The sequence below is a fragment of the Pelobates fuscus genome, chromosome 13 (assembly GCF_036172605.1).
Source record: "Pelobates fuscus isolate aPelFus1 chromosome 13, aPelFus1.pri, whole genome shotgun sequence".
NCBI lineage: Eukaryota > Metazoa > Chordata > Amphibia > Anura > Pelobatidae > Pelobates > Pelobates fuscus.
The window spans coordinates 36,609,636-36,629,428 of record NC_086329.1 but is presented as its reverse complement, the minus strand read 5'-3'; the positions used below and the strand labels follow the sequence as shown (position 1 = coordinate 36,629,428).

At 40.9% G+C, this 19,793-nt stretch overlaps 1 protein-coding gene across 1 annotated transcript in view; it reads right to left on the bottom strand.

Annotated features, from left to right (window-relative positions):
• PLCB2 (phospholipase C beta 2) overlaps window positions 1-19,793 on the bottom strand; it is a 79,961-nt gene that overhangs the window by 42,615 nt on the left and 17,553 nt on the right. The window contains exons 3-6 of the mRNA XM_063440205.1: window positions 16,187-16,255; window positions 5,670-5,810; window positions 4,137-4,216; window positions 1,473-1,526 (exon numbers count right to left, since the gene is read on the bottom strand). Coding sequence (XP_063296275.1) covers window positions 1,473-1,526; window positions 4,137-4,216; window positions 5,670-5,810; window positions 16,187-16,255 — 344 coding nt within the window. The remainder of the gene's footprint in view (window positions 1-1,472; window positions 1,527-4,136; window positions 4,217-5,669; window positions 5,811-16,186; window positions 16,256-19,793) is intronic.

Below are 19,793 nucleotides of genomic sequence, written 5' to 3'. Positions count from 1 at the left end.
AAGTTATGGTTGTACAGCATTTGCATAGAATCTATCACAGCTTTGTGGACGTACACTAATTATGTGGTCTCCCACTTTAGAAGTTCTGGATACACATACAATGTTATCAAAAACACTCGCTGCCCATTTGATTGTGGCTGTTTATATGGAAATTTGCGTATCCTATTGACATTCTAATACATGGTCAATTAGACCGCATTTGCAGCTGGGCCCAAGTATATTCTTTATGTGGCCTGGCTATGTTATGGTCTAATAAACGCTTAAATCTGCCCAAGTTTATTTTCTGTAAGGTTTTTGCTAATCCTTATGATAATTCTAAAAATAAAAAGTAAAAATGTATAAGTCAGGATTTTGAATCCTCCTATTAATTTTCACCTTCCTATTTACTGGGACAACAATAAAAGGGATGCTATTCTCCTAATGTAATACAGAGCAGAATAGACACACTTATTGAGCATGTGAATCACTTTAATTTAATCACGTTAAGCTGCGTGGAAGCAGCTGGTATGGAGGACTAATCCAGAATTAATAAAGTGAAAAACTTTATCCAAGGAAACTATTGGATTCTAAATAATAATGGAAGTGTTTTTGAACAAACTAAGAGTTACTCTAAGCCAGGGGTGCCCAAAAGGATGATCTCCAGATGTTTGAAAACGTCCATGATGCTATGTGATTCTAAAGACACGAAAAGCATCAAGGGAGTTGTAGTTCTACAACATCTGGGGATCTACCTATTGGGAACCCCTGATCTAAGCGTTATAAGAAGTTTGTAGAGTTTATACTGCAGAGAGTACCCTGCACCCAAACTCGGCTCTGATAATTTGTAGAAAAACGCTACTGCAGGAGGTGCTCCCCAGAGCTGTCAATCAGTGCCATGGCAACTGCCCTCACTGTAAGTAGTCAAACCATTTATGAACTGTTTGACTACTTACCTGGGGTCTGCTCAGCTGCTTCCTGCATCCACCACTAATGATGAGAGCTATAGGCTCCTAAGGAGCGTCCATTAGCTCTCATCAGACAAGCCGTGCAGTACACCAGTGCACTCCTGGCACCATAAACACTACAGAGAGCTGTAGTGGTTATGGTGCTCGGACTGTTTCTTTAATTCGATATCTATATAAAGCATTACAAATTGGTAGACCGTTTACCTCATTGTTTTCATTTAAAAACAAGAATCTGAGACATAATAACAGTTTAAATGCCAGGATTGAACAAACCACTAAATAGGACTGTATTCAATCCAATGCAGATAAATATTTTATTTCACTTTATTATAAACCCTGTTTAACGATTTTTGGCTTCCGTCTTTTGTTTTAAGATCCATAAAGATGATGAACATAATTGTCAGTATTCCTCAAACTCTGTGTCTCTTTCTAACCATTAGTAACATAGCAAACTGGATCACCCATTAATACATTAGTTTGTCACATAATTACATGTCAGAACACTGGCTTTAAGATATCGTTACTTACTTGCGCACAGGAATCTTTCCCTCTGCATTCAGCTGAAGTTTCAGCTTTACGTGTCTACATAAAATAAATCAAAGAAACAAAGTGTAAACCACAAGCACACAGGACAGAAATGATGGCTTCTTTGTGTAGTATGACAATGCACACGTTAAAAAATATTCTTTTTACTTCCTTTCTAAAAGCCAGCTTTGTAAATCACATTTTAATCTAATAATTTCCAATACATTACTGTGCATGAAGCTAAAGGATGGTCATAAAACAGTTTATAATAAGGTCAGATCATATTTATATGATTTAGCCGGTAAGAGAGAATGTTAATGAGTTCTGTAGGTATAAAAATTATCTTAAAGGGGTGCCAAGCACCATAACCACTGTAACTCATTGTACAGGTAATGGTGCTCTGAGTTCAAGGTACTTTGCATGTTTTTTTTTTTTTTTTTTTTAAATAAGGTTGGTGTTTAGATCATACACCTAATATTGATGACTTTATATTGCAGGAAATGTTAGTGGTTTGTAAGTTTGAGGTTAAAGTATAAGCGATTATATGTAGTACATCGTCTTGCAATCAGGTTCAGAGAATAAAAGTAGACGTGTATGCAGCAATTTTGTAACACATTGTAGTTGCTACACTGTTACATAAATAAAACTGTATAAATACCCAGCTCAGTGTTTTTTTTTTTTTTAATTCTTTATTTTTGCAGTGCGTATATGAGTTACAGGCATACATATGGTACCCCAACGGCATTCCACATGCAGGTTTCAAGACATTGGTTACAGTGGGGGGTAGATAGACAATGCACTTTTTTTTTTATACATATCACGTAAAGATGGCAAACTGATAGGTGTCGCTTAGTGGCCCTACATCGGAGACAATTATTGCGACAGTGACATAGTTAAGTTGCATTATAAATGATTACAAGCTTTAAGTGTATACATATTGTGTCAAGAGGAACTTTTACACATTTTAATTGAGAATGTAAAGCAAGAACTAGTTGCTACGTCAGCGTATGCATACATGTCTAGTCGAGATGGCCTAGTGTGTTACATCGCAGTATTAAGATCTGAGACATGGCTTGCCAAGGACCTACATTATTACTGGCAACAATAATAGGCTATAGAGAACTTAGTTAAGTACAGGCTACTGTTATTACCGCTGGGAGACCAGGCCCCGCCGCACTAGTGGTTAGGGCACTTTCACACAGTAAAATAAGGTATAACAATTTAAAACGCTGTGGTGAACTGAGGGCACGACATTTTGTGGGAGTCTAACGTTGTACATCTGTACCAGTCTTAACGTCCGCGTGAGTCTCCACTCCACCAGTGTTCCCCGTGTGCCTCTCAAGCTGTTGCTGCATGCCGGCTGTCAGATGTGGCAGTCAGATGAGCTTCACGGCTCCTTTATGGCAGGTTGGGGACGATAGGCTGGCATTGCGGCAGGGATACGCGGCTCTGTATGTCGGAGACCAGTACCCCGTCTTGGCGGAAAGGTAGGGTTTTATCCGCGGAGCGTTGCTTGTCTTTTCTGCGGGATGAATGCTGGCTCGTTGTGTCCCCTTGGCTTCGCCGGCTTCTGGCCTGCTGAGGTGCTGCCATGCTTGCAGATGGTTAGCTGTAGTTGGTTCCTGGTCAGCACTTAGATCTATGCTGTCGGGCTTAAATGTGGGGGAAGAGTGTTCCTTTCCTCCGCCGTCAGCGCACATGGCGTCCGCCATTTTGGATGAGGCGCCTTGCTTGTGCCGCAGCGGTCGGTGTCCCAGGGCAAGGACCGGGATCACCCCCCCGGTCCAGAGGGGGGGGGAACAGAGCCAGTTCCACTCTGCACTGGGCCTTCAGGTTAGGCATCGTTAGGCGGGATAGTGGGGCAGCGGACGTCTGTCCTGCTCACCGCCGGAGTAGGCTCCATCTGGGGCTTCAAAGATTCCTCCTCCAGGGGACTGTAGCTCGGGGAGCCAGCCTCTCCCTGGATCCAGTGCCTCCTTTGGGCCGGTGATCTTGCTGTCGGTCAGCTTTTAAGTTGAAATTAGTAGTTTTAGAAGCTTATAACGTGAAATGTTGCAGGAGCTGTTCAGTTTCGTGACCGTCCAGCTCGGCGGTCCGGCCCCGCCCCCTCTCAGTGGTTGTTTTAAGCAATCGTCTGATACCTTGGGGATTGTAGCTTCCCAAAAAGCCAACATATTGTAAAAATATATTTAAAAAATATTAAAAAAAACAGAGGGGCTAATTGGACCAATACAAGGTTTGCATTACAATTCATTGCAAAAAAAAAAAAAAAAAATCACCCCAATATATACATAGGCTTGTTGGGAATGAGTTAATACGTTTCATTTTATTTTTAAATCACACACTAACAGCATTTCCACCTCACACTTTCACTGATGCTGCTCATTTTGTAGGTTTCCTCTAGACCAGGCTTCCCCAGACTCCGGCCCTCCAAATGTTGCTTAACTACAACTCCCATGATTCTATTAATGAAATAGATAGGCTGAGAATCATGGGAGTTGTAGTTCAGCAACATCTGGAGGGCCGGAGTTTGGGGAAGCCTGCAAGTCTAGACCAATAATCTCACCTATAGGTAAGATACATCGCTTGCCTAAAGGTAAAAGGCAGCTGCTTAGAGCAGCAGGCTAAATATGAGGCTGCATTTTTCAATAGAAACAAAACACTTACATTTTCTCAAAGAAAGTGTAACGGGACGCATTGGTGAGTAGTGGGTACGTAACCAATGTCAGAATGTCCGAAGCCCAATCCTGTAAGAAGAAAATGCATTAAAAATGTGGAAACAAACCGAAAAAAGCTCTTAAGGTAACTCTATGGGTTTATCTGTTTATCTTGTTGTTTGAAGACCCGTCTGAGATAAGCTACACCGAGTCAATCTCCGTTATTATCTCGTCTGTCATCGACTTGTTATCAATCTCATATATAAGATATCTGATCATTTCTTACAATATTTTATGACTCATCTGCTCCAATAGCTCATTCTACTACGCAAGGACACAATGCCTTACTTCACGATCTGTTATTTGAATCCATATTATTATAGATTACAATACTCGTGGAAAGCAAGCAGTAACTAAACTGTTGCACATCTACATCATACAATATGGGATGAATTCACTAGTTGGCTGAAAAAGTTAAAAAAAACTCCTCCATTCTGGAAATGAATCAGACTTGTATCTCTACCACGTCAATTTAAAGGACCACTATAGTGGCAAGAAAACAAACTCGTTTTCCTGGCACTATAGGGTCTTTAGGTCGTCGTCCCCCCCCCCCCCCCCCCCCCCCCCTCAGGGTCCCACTCCTGCCACGCTGAAGGGGGAGGAAGGGGTTAATCACTTTCCTTTCTCCAGCGCCGGGCTCCCTCGGCGCTGGGGAAATCTCCTGCCTCTTCCGACGTCAGCGCTGAATGCGCATACGCAGCAAGAGCCGCGCGCGCAATCAGTCCATGCTCAACGGCAGCGTCTTCCCACTGTGATTTTCACAGTGAGAAGCGCGGAAGCGCCTCTAGCGGCTGTCAATGAGACAGCCACTAGAGACTGGATTAACCCTAATGTAAACATAGCAGTTTCTCTGAACAGCTGCAGGGTTAACCCTAGATGGACCTGGCTTCATTGAGCTGAACGAGTAATTTTGTGCAAAGTAGCAGTAGAACAGTTATGGAGCCAAACACTAGTTTTGAAGGCATCACCAGTGTAATGTATGTTCTGATTGCCTAAAATGCAGCACTTTGCACCCGAATTACTGTAGCTGTGTTTCTATTAGCATACATGTTGGTATTTGTTAATCTCTTGGTCCAACTGATCTGATTCCTTATAATGATATTGTGTAGATAATGGTGCATACACAACTGCAATGAAACAGACAGGTGACACATTTCAAAGAATTAAATCCATATAATCATTACAGTATATTTAGTGTTCTCATTGCCGATTTAAATTATTTAAAGCGGCACTCGGGGCATCATAACTACTGCAACTCATGGCCAAGGAGTAGGTCTGTGTCTAAACACAGGGAAGAGCCCAGGTTTATATCAAGCCTTCCCTAATTCATTTCATATTAAACTGGGGGACAATGTTAGGAAACTCTTGACAACACAGCAGCAGGTTGTAGAGGTTATGCTGCTTCGAGTTGTTTCTTTAAATTTGAGTCCATGTTGCTCTTGTAATCTGAGGTTTAATACAAAACCTATATCCACTTACATACCTTGCTCACGTTTTCCCTGTAGGATACAAAGTTATGAAAGGTAAGGTCGACCATATCTGTACCGGTCACAACGGTCAGTGTCTTTGCCAAAAAGTTGTTTTCTGGAAAGTCCAGATTAAAAACTTCTCGAAGCTTCTGGCTCTAAATGCATGTGAAGAGAGAGAGAGGGGGTGAGTTAGAAGGGAGACATTCTGGTGTTTGTATGAAAATAGAAATAATATATAGCAGAAGACAACAGAATTAAAGAACGGATTAGGAGTTTAAGGTGTCATGGAGTAGCAGCTGGTGAAGCTTTTTTATGCTGGGGCACCAGACTCACAAGCAGAGCTGAAAAAATATATATATAATACAGAGCTGGGAACAATACAAATATACCTATACAATACACAGAGCTGGGTAGACTACAGAGATACCCATACTATAGGTAGAACTGCGTAAAATACAGAGGAATAACACAGAGCTGGGCACAGAAAGGAGATAACATAGCTATCCCGCACAGCCAGGGGAGGACAGGGGCGGCACGGAGGGGGCTGCCGCCATTAACTATTTGGCATCCACATGCGTGCTGGTGCCAGACGCCAGTTTTGTTTAGAATTGACATTAGCCTGCTGGAACTTTGATGCTACTATAAGTGGAGACACATCTCCGTCAGCTAAAGGGTTAATCTCTGCATACGCAGCATTTAAAAGTGAAACACTGTGCATACAGACCCCAGGCACCACGGCCACTTCAAATTAAAGGGGTCATGGTGCTTGGAGTGTCCTTTTAGGGCTAGGACAGAGGCCATCAGCAAAACATGTGGCTTAGAGGTAGGTGACAAGATTGTGTTTGTTTATACATTATATCACGACATTGTGATTATAAATCCACCAGGAAACATATAGAGTAAAAGATAACTGAAAAACATTTCCTCCTCCAAGATGTCAACCCTAACTTTACAGGATGGGTGTGGGTGTTCCACGTGACACATACAGCATCCCACAGCTTATCAGGATATCAGGGAACGCGACGAAATGATTGGAAGCCATATTTATTTTCTTTATCACATACAGAAAACTTAAATTTTATTCAATTAAAATATAAAAAGTTAGTATATCATAATTTATTGAGCAGCACCTTGCCTGGGGATAGGGTAGGAAACTCCTTTACCACTATTGAGAATAGGAATCATTATTTATTTTCCATCTGATATAAGTGTACACCAGTAATGGCTACCCTAAGTCTTAAAGCTAGCTGAGCATCATGGGAAATGTAGTCCAGAAACGATTGATGGTGTCAAGGTTAGCCATCACTGGTATACACAAATCTTCCTGCACCATATAGCTGATAAGCACTAAAGTAGCTTGGTGCTTTGCCAATGAGTTTAACATTTAAAACCAATCTTTCTCACAATCTATGCTTTTACATAATTCTGACCAAAACCAAATATACCACTCTGAAGACTATGTTACGTACACTAAACATACATGTGCTTGGAATACAGTGATTCAATATCACACAATTTTGGTTTTGATGCAGTCAACCCTCCCCCTTTAAAGAACACATAGCATAGTGTGTTTGGAGTATACATATTTTTCTAAATTTTGGGAAGCACAAACCAATAAAGTTATGGTGGTGAATATTGTGATTGAAAACCACTTCCACCTGAAGTCAGTGGATAGTCAATACAATGTTAGACACAGATCTGCACCCCAGTCAAGCCACAAGACTCTGGGTGAGCATATGCAAATGAGTTCACAAAGAATCCCACTTTTGCCTCATTATTCCATTTTGAATATTGATTACATAGAGTTTGTGTTTCCTGTTTAAAGCGGCTTTGAAACACAACTCAGGAAGTGCTGCAAAGCCGTTTTACAAGGAATTGAGATAAAAATTCCCAATTGTACCAGCAGGTGGCATTATGGGATTATCAATTATTGCATAGTGCTTCATTACCAGAGTATATCATTTTCAGCCTATTACCATCAATCATTCCCTCTCTTTATACATATTTAAAGTAAATATTATGTGTTCACCAATTCAATAATATACACCCTTTAAATACTGTCCCCTTGGTAATCCTCATCTCTTCCTGGAACACTTTTCAGCTTGGCTTCCTTTTTTCCCTTTTTCTGCAATTCCTTAATTCCCCCTTGATGATTTCAGCATTCTTATGGATGTCCCTACTAACTCTGAATCCTCTGGATTCCTCTGTTTACCATTTCTTCCTTTGTACCCAGTCGGGGGCCTAACTCACTGTAACTTATAATTATTGTACTAACCTATGCTCAGTTTCCAATATTTCCAGCAGGGACACTATTAGCACCAAAACAACTTTAGCTTAATGAAGTGGTTTTGGTGTCGAAATACATACTTCGTACTTCTTTCTTACTTCTATTTACATATAATTGCAAAAGGAATTACATTCAAAAACATTAATCAAGTGTGGCCTCTGGGAAGGGGCAGTTCCCTATGGCTCATGTTGCACATTTTTAAACATTTTAATCTTTTGATCTAAAAATAGAATATACCACAATTACACGAAAGCATTGTTTAGGTGATAAGACCTATATATAAAGGAACACTATAGTCACCAAAACAACTTTAGCTTAATGAAGCAGTTTTGGTGTATAGATAATGCCCCTGCAGCCTCACTGCTCAATCCTCTGCTATTTAAGATAAAATCACTTTGTTTATGCAGCCTTAGTAACACCTCCCTGCATGTGACTTGTACAGCCTTCCTAAACACTTCCTGTAAAGGAAATATATCATGTTTAAACTTCCTTTAGTGAACATTATGTTTAAGTTAGAATGTATCTTATCTCATGAGCTGTAGGAGCTTCCTGTGTGTGATTAAAGTTAAATTTACAGAGCAGGGGATAAAAACCTATAAAGCATGTTAACATCTGATTGAAAGTGAAATCATTTTTTTCATGCAAGCCGTGTCAGTCACATCCTTGGGAGGTGTGGCTAGGGCTGAATAAACAAAAACAAAAGTGACTTAACTCCTAAATGGCAGTGATTTGAGCCACGAAACCGCAGGGCAACTTTTATTACTTTTGACATATACAGAATGTGACCTGTTATTTACCTATAAGGTACTACAACTCCCATTGCACTCAATCAGTGCACACTACAGCTGTGATGAATCATGCTTAAGTGAAAAAACATCCAATAGAAATTGACATGTCAAAAACTATATTGCCTGCCATGTCCCTTTAAAGGAACACTATATTATTGGCAATACAAATGTGTATTGCTAATGTCACAGTGCCCTGGTGGCTGTTTAAGTCCCCGACCACCACCTGTAGAGAGCAAAATATTTAGTTTACTTACACTCCCTTGCAGCGCTGGTCTCACTGCTGCCGTCTTACCTCGTTGGCTGAGATCAATTGGATCGATCATCTCAGTCAATCCAATTATCCCCCACCCCACTCATAGGCAAATAAAGGGTTAAAACCCTTTTTCCATTTACCCGATTCCCGCAATGGGGTCTCTTGGCGCTGGGTTGGGTTGCGCCGCATTGGACCTTCCCCATATGAAAGTATTGAATCAATTCTTTCCGATGAGAATTTAGAAGACGCTGGACGTCCAATGTTTGCAGCTGCAGGGCTAAAATGAGAGGGACATTGCACCTATATCACTTTAATAAGATAAATTGGTCTGTGTGCCTATAGTGTCCATTTAAACCATGCAATTAAAAACATTGTCGTAATGCAGAACAGCAATGTTTTCATTTGCAGAATAAAAACGAGGGGTGGGGGCAGTTGGTACAAAGACCACTTCATTGAGATGAAGTGGTTTGGGTGCCGATAGTCCCTTTAAGTAGAGATGGCAGCCGAAAAGATGGCACGTTCAGTGACGTAAATTAGAAAATAAACAGGGAGATTCTGTTAGGGGAAAAACGGTCAATAACGCAGTCTGCATTTAAAGCGCTGTGAATGGCTAATAAAAGAACAAACAAGATGAATAAACAAGCATTAAATTAGTGGGAATTAGAAACATCTGTGTTTGTTGTGGGAACGATATATTTTGCAAATTACTAAAAAAAAAACCATAATTCTGGTATTTTCAGTAATAGGAATATAATTTGCATGTCAAATACAGAGAAGTAGGATTCACACAGAAAAATGCATTGCGCAACTAACTTGTGGAAGAAAATAAAACAAAAACAAATTTGGAAAAAACTTTGTCCTTTTGTCCTACTACTTTTTGTCCTAATACTTTGTCCTTTTCCTGAAGAATTTTGTACAAAGTTGATCGGATCAGTATATCGCCTCCCTGTAACCATTTCATTAAAAGTACTCTCTGTCCACCATGTACTTGCAATGAATATAATTAAGTGTTGCACTGGATGAGATTGATTGGAGTTATAGTCCACATAAGCTGTTCAGTAAGTACCGTAGTTGCCCAACTATCCAATTACATTGGATGTATATTTAAAGCTAGCCACAGCCAGGATCTCACTGAGCCACATAAGAGCCACAGTTTGATGGGACATAAATTCCCAATGAAGTGGCTTGTCATTTTTTTCCCCTCTAACTTCTGCAATTAGGAAGGGTCGAGGACAAAAACCAGAACAGATTTGTTTTAAATCGAAAATATTGCATGGGAAGTTGGGAACCACTGGGAGGATCCAGAGCCTTATCTAGGGAAGGACACTGGTAGATTGTTTGATGCAACACTTCAGACATAATAAGCACTAAAGCCCTATGTAGTGGTTATGGTGCCAGGAGTGCCCTGTCATCATCATAGCGTAAGTTCTCAAATCATTTAAGGACCATTTGCCAACTTACATGGAGTCTACCTGGCACCTGTCACATACTCTATTTAGAGAGTTAAACACTGCCGTGCAAGTCTGTCCCATTGGCTGAGAGCGTCACCAGAGTGTTCACTCAGCCAATGAGCGTGCCTCGGCACTGCCAGGTTTAGCACTCGTGTAGAGCCTTTGGCTGAAGAGGAGGGTTGGCTCCTTCTCTTGAGCTGTTCTATCACAGTTTCTAAACTCTTTCTTTAATTCCTTATGACCTACCACCTCTATGAGACGGATACACAAAACAAGAATAAGTCTACTTGCTTTGGGATAGTTTAAATAACAGTTTTATTGGCAGTCAATGCAAGATACAGGTACAAGCAAAGACAAAGTGTAAGCTGAAGTGAAGCACAAGTTTTAAAGTCAATAGAAAAGGGAAATAGAGAGAGAGGAGGAGGTGGATGGAGTAAGAAGGGGTGTGTATAAATAATAGGCACAAGATAAAAAATGGGAAGGAAGAAGATAGAATTAAGAAAACACACGAGACAATAATATGACGATACAGTAACTATGCACAGAAAAGCTCGAATACAAGAATGAATGCTTATTTAGAGAAATCTAGGTGTGAAAAGAGACTTGTCTCTCTGTTGGTAGAAGATTAAATGGACACTACAGTCACCAGAACAACTACGGCTTATTGAATTTGTTCTGGTGAGTAGAATCATTACCTTCAGGCTTTTTGCTGTTAACACTGTCTTTTCACAGAAAATGAAGTGTTTACATTACAGCCTAGGGATACTTCCACTGGCCACTCCTCAGATGGCTGCTAGAGGTACGGCACTGACATTCAGTGTCTCCACCCTCTGCATGGAGACACTGAACTTTCATCATAGAGATGCATTGATTAAATGCATCTCTATGAGGAGATGCTGACTGGCCAGGGCTGTGTTTGGCTTGTGCTGGCTGTGCCCTTGATCTGCCTCCTTGACAGTCTCAGCCAATCCAATGCTTTCCTATGGGAAAGCATTGTGATTGTCTCAGAACATAACTTCTGATGATGTCAGCCAAGCAGGCAGATCAGGAGCAGAGCCAGCAGCAGCAGACTAAAATAAAAGTAAGATTACATGTTTGTATTACTGATCCTGTGGTGTTCCTTTAAAGAAAAGTATCAACATTTTACATGAAAAAGGACAAAGACCTTGATAAAAAAACTTTAAATGTAAACAGAAACATGCCAATGGATTTACATTAACTGTGTAAGGCAAGGTCGACCCTCAGACTGAAGTCAACAGAAGAACCAAGAAATACTAATTAGGGGACTGGAGAAACAGTAACACACTATGTAAGGGAAAATACTACAAAATTAAGTGTTCTAAACCAGGGACAGATGGAATTCCGTTCAGAATGCAGCAAATGTAAGAAATGTATTGCAGCAAAATATCAAGTTGCAAATACAGTGCTGGCAGACAAAGTGAGAAAATGCAATAAGAAAGCAATAAGTTTTGGATGCCTGCGTACACTTGTATGGTTACGATTACCAAAACATTTTTTTATTTTTTAAATAAAATGCTGTAGTTCGCTACTGGTCTCCTCACACATTAAATGTAAAAACAAACAGCTTACTCCCATAGCACTACCTCTCCCCGCTGACATGACTCCCCTGTGCCGGGGCGGGAGGTTGGACGGGCTGAGTGGAAGACAGGGATGTGACAAAGGGAGGGTGGCCTTGCCACCACTGGTTGCCTGGTGCCAGCATGCTGTGCATGTTAGCGTCAGACTCCAATTTTGCACAGAATTAACAATAGCCACTCAGAACTCTAGTTCCAGGCTGGCTAATGATTCCAGCTGCTATTTAGATTAGTGTGTAAATGAATAGCTTTGCATTTAATGTTTTTTTGGAGTAACCCAAGAAGTCAAGAGAAGTTTTTTTTAAATCCGACAAATCAGTAAGCACAATGTAGATCATATTGTGAAAATCTCTGTCCTGTAAATGGTTACACTAATTCCAATACTTTCACAAGCCTATGCTCTATGTGCAAAACGACCACAAACCTATTCTTAGATCACATGGCCAAGTGAAATGCAGCTGTGTTCTGAATTTCCCTAGTAGCTTTCCTTGTGCAAATCAGTGATGTAATCACATCCTACTATGCAAATACGGGCAAATACTTCACACAAATTCACAGGGCAAGAGGGTGCAAGCGGACTATGACAAGGATTTTGTGAGATATCAAAGGATAAACACACCACTGTCACCTTAGAAAATGCTGTGGTTGCTATTGATACAATACTCAACTGTATTTGCCTTAATCTTTTTTGTGAATTCTATATTTGAATTCAGACACTAATTTATCTCCTTTAAAAAGAGATTTAGAATTCTGCGCTTTCATTTAAAAGCTCTGGATGCTTTAGAAAAAATACATTTTAAATCATATTTGCATATCCATAAGTAATGTAATATCCTGTCGCAGATCATCGGTTGATGAACCACTGTTTACCTCGACCCTTTGACCTAAGATCTTAATCGTCTTCCTTCTTACATCAGTACTAGTCATGTTTTTGAGCATGTTCCTGGAACACAAAACTGGTGGCTAAAAGTTTCACATAAGTACCTTTTTTATCCTCTCTGTAAAGCGGCTGAGCATTAAAGGGACAATCCAGGCACTGCGACCTCTTCTCCCCATTTGAGTGGTCTGGGTGCCAACTCCCACCACCCTTAGCCCTGCAAGTGTAATTATTGCAGGTTTTATAAACTGCAATAATTACCTTGCAGGGTTAAGTCCTCCTCTAGTGGCAGTCTATCAGACAGTCACTAGTGGGACTTCCGTGTTCTTAGAACACGAAAAGTGTTTTAAACGACGCTGGACGTCCTCAGGCTATGCATGAGGACCTCCAGCGTCGCCGGAATCCCCATTGGAAAGCATTGAATAATGCTTTCCTGGGGGGCTCGGCCGGGCGGCCATGCCAGCAGGCTGCATATCACAAGGGCTCCCGAGTAATTGACAGAAAATAGGCTGTATACCCATCTTACTTGGCTTACACTGACCCGGGGGTCCATGGCACGAGACACTGGAGTGTCCCGGTGTAGCTGGGGCATCCACTGCAGGGTGGCTCTAGGTCCTGGTTAGAGACTCCGGGGCTTGGATATTGAGGCCTACCCGGGAGGGGAGTGGGGCGGACGGCCGCTCCCTCACTCTCCGCCCTGCCTACAATGAACTACCACCTACCTGGCGCCTTCCGAGTTCCGTTTCCCCCCCTGTGGGCCCATTTAAGCAATTTACCTGGGCGGCCCGAAGCCGGAGGAGTGAGGCCCCCACGCGGTCTCATCAAAATTGCCGACGGCTGCACAGCAACAGCACTGACGGAGACGGCGTTCCCACTAAGACACGCTGATGAGGTCCCAGAGGGCTCTTGAGTCCCCATGCAATGACCCTGGAACACGCATACTGACAGGCGAGAACCATCAAAGACAGCACTTCCCTCATATACACACAGCAAAGCGGCAACCCCTGAGGCGCACTCTGGCCGAGCAAGCTTCATCAACGAGAAATGCTGGGAGGGCAAACGGGAAAACCCACAACATCCACTGACCGCATGGTACTACAGCACTCAAACTTACCCGGCAACCGGGAAGCTATGGTGGTACTCTGGGACCCAGCAGATCTCGTGCAGTAGCCTCCAGGGACTCTCCCCACACTTAGGCACGGACCATGACCCAACTATCTCATGCTTTGCGCCGAGATGGAGCTGGCGGTGACCCCAGCCATTCATAATAAGAAGCATGAAGTATAGTATGACACGACTAACCACATCAGATGGCATTGTAATTGCAGTCACTGAATAACCTGCACATCCTCTGTATATACCGTATATACTCGAGTATAAGCCGAGTTTTTCAGCACATTTTTTGTGCTGAAAAACCCCAACTCGGCTTATACTCGAGTCAGAGTCTGTATTATGGCAATTTGCATTGCCATAATACAGACAATGGGGGCTGTGGGGGCTGCAGAGTGATGTTACTTACCTTTCCTGCAGCTCCTGTCAGCTCTCTCCTCCTCCGCCGGTCCGTTCAGCTCTTCTGTCAGCTCACAGTGTAAATCTCGTGAGAGCCGTGGCTCTCGCGAGATTTACACTGGGAGCTGACCGAGGTGCTGAACGGACCGGCGGAGGAGGAGAGAGCTGACAGGAGCTGCAGGAAAGGTAAGTAACATCACTCTGCAGCCCCCACAGCCCCCTCCTACACAGTGCCCATCCACTGGACCACCAGGGAAGGAGAGCCCCCCTCCCTGGCCAGCTAGCAAGCAGGGAGGGGGGACAAAAAAATGTATATATATTAATAATAATAAAAAAATAAAAATAAAAAAAAAATAAAATAAAAATAATAAAATAAAAAATAATAATAAAATAAAAAATAATAATAATAAAACAAATGTAATGAAACAAAAAAAATATTAAAATAATAATTAAAAAATAAAAATGCCCACCCCCCACCAAGGCTCTGCATCACACTCTGCATTACACACACACACACATACACACACTGCATTCATACACACACACTGCATTCATACACACACACTGCATTCATACACACACACACTGCACTCATACACACAGCATTCATACACACACACTGCACTCATACACACACTGTATTCTCATACACACTGCATTCTCATACACACTGCATTCTCATACTCACTGCATTCATTATATACACACACTGTAAATAAATATTCAATTAATATAATTTTTTTAGGATCTAATTTTATTTAGAAATTTACCAGCAGCTGCTACATTTCCCACCCTAGTCTTATACTCGAGTCAATAAGTTTTCTCAGTTTTTTGGGGTAAAATTAGGGGCCTCGGCTTATATGCGGGTCGGCTTATACTCGAGTATATACGGTAGTTCATTTTTGGTTAAGCTTTATATGTATTGAGGAAATAACGGAATGTAAGATGCTCTGCCTGGTGGCACCTACTGTCTTATCTACTGCATGTCTTGACCACTTAGACTAGCAGTTAATGTATAAAATGTATGCCTCTCACTTATGCATAGTCAAGCCTAACCAGGTCAATGTCTAGATAATTAAGCGATGACACTCTACGTAAATATTAACCTTAAGCCACTGTTATTAATCGACAAAGTAATTTAATGAGACAGACGTAGTTACTTAGCTTCAACTTTGCTACATATCTTTTATTCATAAAATTGTGCTGTCAATCTGCATGCCACATTGAATTGTTACACCGTTTGTTATTGCTGAGTTTTTCGATGTTGTTGTGGCATTGTACGCTAATTTGTTATTCTTTGCACAGCAAAAATAAAGAATAAAAAAGATTAAAAAAAAAACTACAGAATAATGCTTTCCTATGGGGAGGTATAATGCGCACGCGGCCTGAAGCGTGGGCGGAGCTGGATTCAGGCAAGTTACTGAAGGGGTTTTAACCTCTTCAGCAACATGGGATGGGGGGTGGGAGGGAGAGGGGCACTGCAGGGTCCTGCAGTGCCAGGAAAACAGATAATTATTTACCACACAACAAAAAAAACTTATTTAGAATCCTCGCACAGATATCTGGAATTAATTAATTGGTTAGAAATATATGCCTAATATTCAGATTTTCTATAAATGAGATGCATGCCATTATTGTTATTAAATGCACTTTTTTCCAGCATATTTCAATTAATAATAAGCAAAATAAAAAAATACAAAATATCTACTATTCATTTGTAGTGTCATTGTGTTTACCTTTACGGGGTTGCCCTTAAAATCGTTTACCTTACCTTTGGTATTTTAGCATATTTTCCATATCGTGTATCTCGAATACTCGTTAACTCCACAAACTCAATTTCCTGTAGAGGTAAAAATAAAAGTCAAAATTAAAAAAAAAACTTCTATTTAATAAAAAAAAAAAATTACCCCCTTTTTAAAAAAATGTTTTTCCTGTAATGCACATGATATCCATCTCCTCTGGAAAATTATAGGTCTAATATTAGAACTATGCTTCTTTGTATCCAAAGTTTTTATTTAAAATGGCTAAATAGCAGGCACAAAAGATCAATCCTGTCAGAGCTCCATGTGGGTATATTGTTCTGCTTAGACTGTATAATCAGCATATACAGTTAACAAAGCAGACACGGATTAGTAGCATGCCCTTTACACATGTCGAGGATCCGCAGCATTGCCCAACCCTTTCACTGCTGCTTTTTTTGTCCAGATCATTGCCCAATTCTGGCCTGAAATAGTTGTCATTGTTCCCAGATCAAGTGGTTGACAGAGAAGAACATTTGAAGACAATGAAAAAATAAATAAATGTAGCGTGTTGTAGTGGTTATGTTGTCAGGAGTAGCCTGGTCATATCTCCAAACATTTCTAATTGAGCAAGTCCTGTGTAGGGTTCTCTCGTGCCATTTAGTCGATTGAGGCTGGCCAGAACAGCAATCTGTCAACATAGCATGCATGCATACCAGGCTTACCCCCTTTCTTTTAATGTAAATCCCACCATGCCCTGGGTTCATATCTTCCTTTTGGAAGGTATATATAGGCCGTGACATCATAGGACGAATTTTCAGTCTGCAATTAACACTGCATGCAGCCCCATTCCCTAAAACTTGCTGAAGTTACGGTGTCAGTTTATTTAGCAGTTCCATTGAATGCAATTGCTGCTGTAGACAGGTTTATGAGATAAAAATCAGTCCCCATAGAACAGAAGTCGTGGCTCCTGATAGGAGGAGACACTTCCTGGTACCGGTGTAGCGTGGGTGGGTTTAAATTCCTTCTTGCCTCTGAATTAAAAGACGCTCAAGGAACATTAAAAGTCAATAAATATAACTGAAATGTTTACATTATTTTTTTGTGTGTCATTCACTTCTGTATTATCGATCCATATTTATACAGCCTTTGGGGAGGGTATGAACTTAGGTTAGGTTGGTTGTGAGCTGTAGACTCCAAGGTACTTTGTGTTTTGCTCTTATATCACTATGTGTATGAGTGTGGCTGAAAAATTTGAATCCTAACTAATTAGGAGGATTTCTACTGAACAGAGATTAGTACCTGAGGGACGGGTGTGAGGATAAGATACAATATTAGTTGGATTATCAGCATAAGGCACTTTCAGAACTTCAGGAACTGGATGGATATGGTTTTTTTCACGTAGATTGTTTTCTTTAAATTTTTTTGCTATTTCTGCTAGAAGTCACGTTTACGATGATGTGAGAAAAATGTATTTCTAAAGAAATAACCAAAAAAGTATAATTATGACGAAAATCAATTTCCACTAGACATGAGTGTGAGCACTGGATGGTATTATACATATACATTAAATATCAATACAAGCTACACTCTGAGTACATGTTCTCCTGAATTAATGCAGAACAATGGCTCTCAAGCCCATTCAGAAAGGCCACCAGTAGTCCAACTTTAACCAGTATCCTAACTCAATACAAATTAAATTAAGCCCAACGACTGGTTTGAGAAACATTGTTGCAGAAACACAGTATTATCTGGGGACACGTTAAGATGGAAGATTTTGTCCCCGCTAGTGCTAAAGAGCTTTCAAATAAAAGCACTCAAGATTTGAAATGGATGGAGGAATTTCAATGCGTTCTAGATTTCCCGGCATTAAACAATTTATACGAATGCAACGATGGCATTCAAATCTCTGGACCAAAATAGTAATTTTCTGTAGAACTATGGAAGAATTGTGGTCTATAAAATCTACTAGCGGAGTCACATAGCCAGGAAGCGACGAGGGAAACTGTGGTTTAGAGTCTCTTCCCTTTTGTGTATTGTTTATTCACCATGTGTAAGGAAAAGTCTTTAATAAAGAAGGAATATTATCATATATACTAAATGTATCAGATCTCCGCTGTGCGAAATAAACTTCGTAGTCAGTGGCTTCCAAATCTACACATGTAAATATGTTTTATTTAAAATTTAAATATCTATTCTTTTTAGGAAGGCTTCACTGCCTGAACGTGAAGGTGTTTTGTTTTTCTTTGGGCCAAATAACACTTCAATAAGAAAATGAAAAAAATTACTACATGGCACACACCATTCATGTAGTCCAAGCATGTCAAACTCGCGGCCCACAATGGACATCTTTGCAGCCCGGCAAGCTGTGAGTACATGCTTGGTGTTAAAGCAGAGTAGGCACCTGCTTTCCCCACATTGCAGATGCCTACTCTGCTAAAACTTACCTGGCCGGGGAGGAGGGCCTGCGAGTGTTCCTGCTCCCTCGCGTGCCCCGGCATCACTAAACCGTGCAAGGGAGCCGACAGAAGATCCCCACTGGACCCCAGGGAGAGGCCCCACATCAGCTCCAAAAGGTAGGGAGCAATAAAGAAAATGTGTGTGCATGAATGTGTCAGTGTGTGTGTGTGTGTGCCTGTGTGTGCAGGTCTGTGTGTATCTGTCAGTGAGTGAGTGTGTGAGTCTGTCAGTGAATGAGTGTGTGTGTGTGTCTGTCTGTGTGTCTGTTTCTTTGTGTGTGTCTGTCAGTTAGTGTTTAGTAGAGGGGGGTGCTGTTTTTTTTATACTGTACTTTTCAAAATAAACATATGTTTCTTGGGGTTTTTTTTGCGGCCCACATAAACTTAAACCTAGTTTATGTGGCCCATGCTAGACTTTGAGTTTGACATGCTTGATGTAGTCTGAGTTATGAATGGAAGGCTGGTGTATGGAGCAATACTGGAAGTAATCATATTCAGTCACATTAGTTGTGATTCAGCTATAGCCTGGAGTCACTTGGTTTAAGAAGAACTTAATTACCGTATAACTAAGGCCTTAACAGCATGGCAGAGAGGGACAGTAGAGAATTAAGAGGGAGTATATTTCTGTGAAGGTTATGTGAGGCCGACAGCCCAATGTTTGAGAGAAGGGTAGGAAAAGGGACCAATAATGTTTTTATATATTTTTAAATGTGTTGCTGTTTTGAGAGAGCTGTCTGAGGTCTTATGATCAGTTGCTAAATGACTCATTATTAGTTTGATAAATAAATGATTTGAAAGAAGCAAGACGACCTGTGATTTATTAGAAAATTATTATTTTCCATGCATTCACCTTGCTGTCCTACCGTGTGTAAATAAACACAGGAGGGTTTCATTTTACTAATCTGCACAGTGTAGCGAACTGAAATCTGACTGGCAAAATGTTACCAAAAGAAGCCAGGCTATCACTTTGGCAAAGTTAGAGAATATTTACAGATCAGCTATTTTCGCCTAAATATTGCCATTACGATTCCAGTAGATTTGGGGGATGAGAGGGTGGGAGGGGATGCACTCAGCACTTTCTGTGTTTTACCCAATTGTGTATTGCAAGGCTGCCCAAACGGTAGATACCCAGACGTTGTAGAACTACAACTCCCTTGATGCTTTGCATGCTTTTAGAATG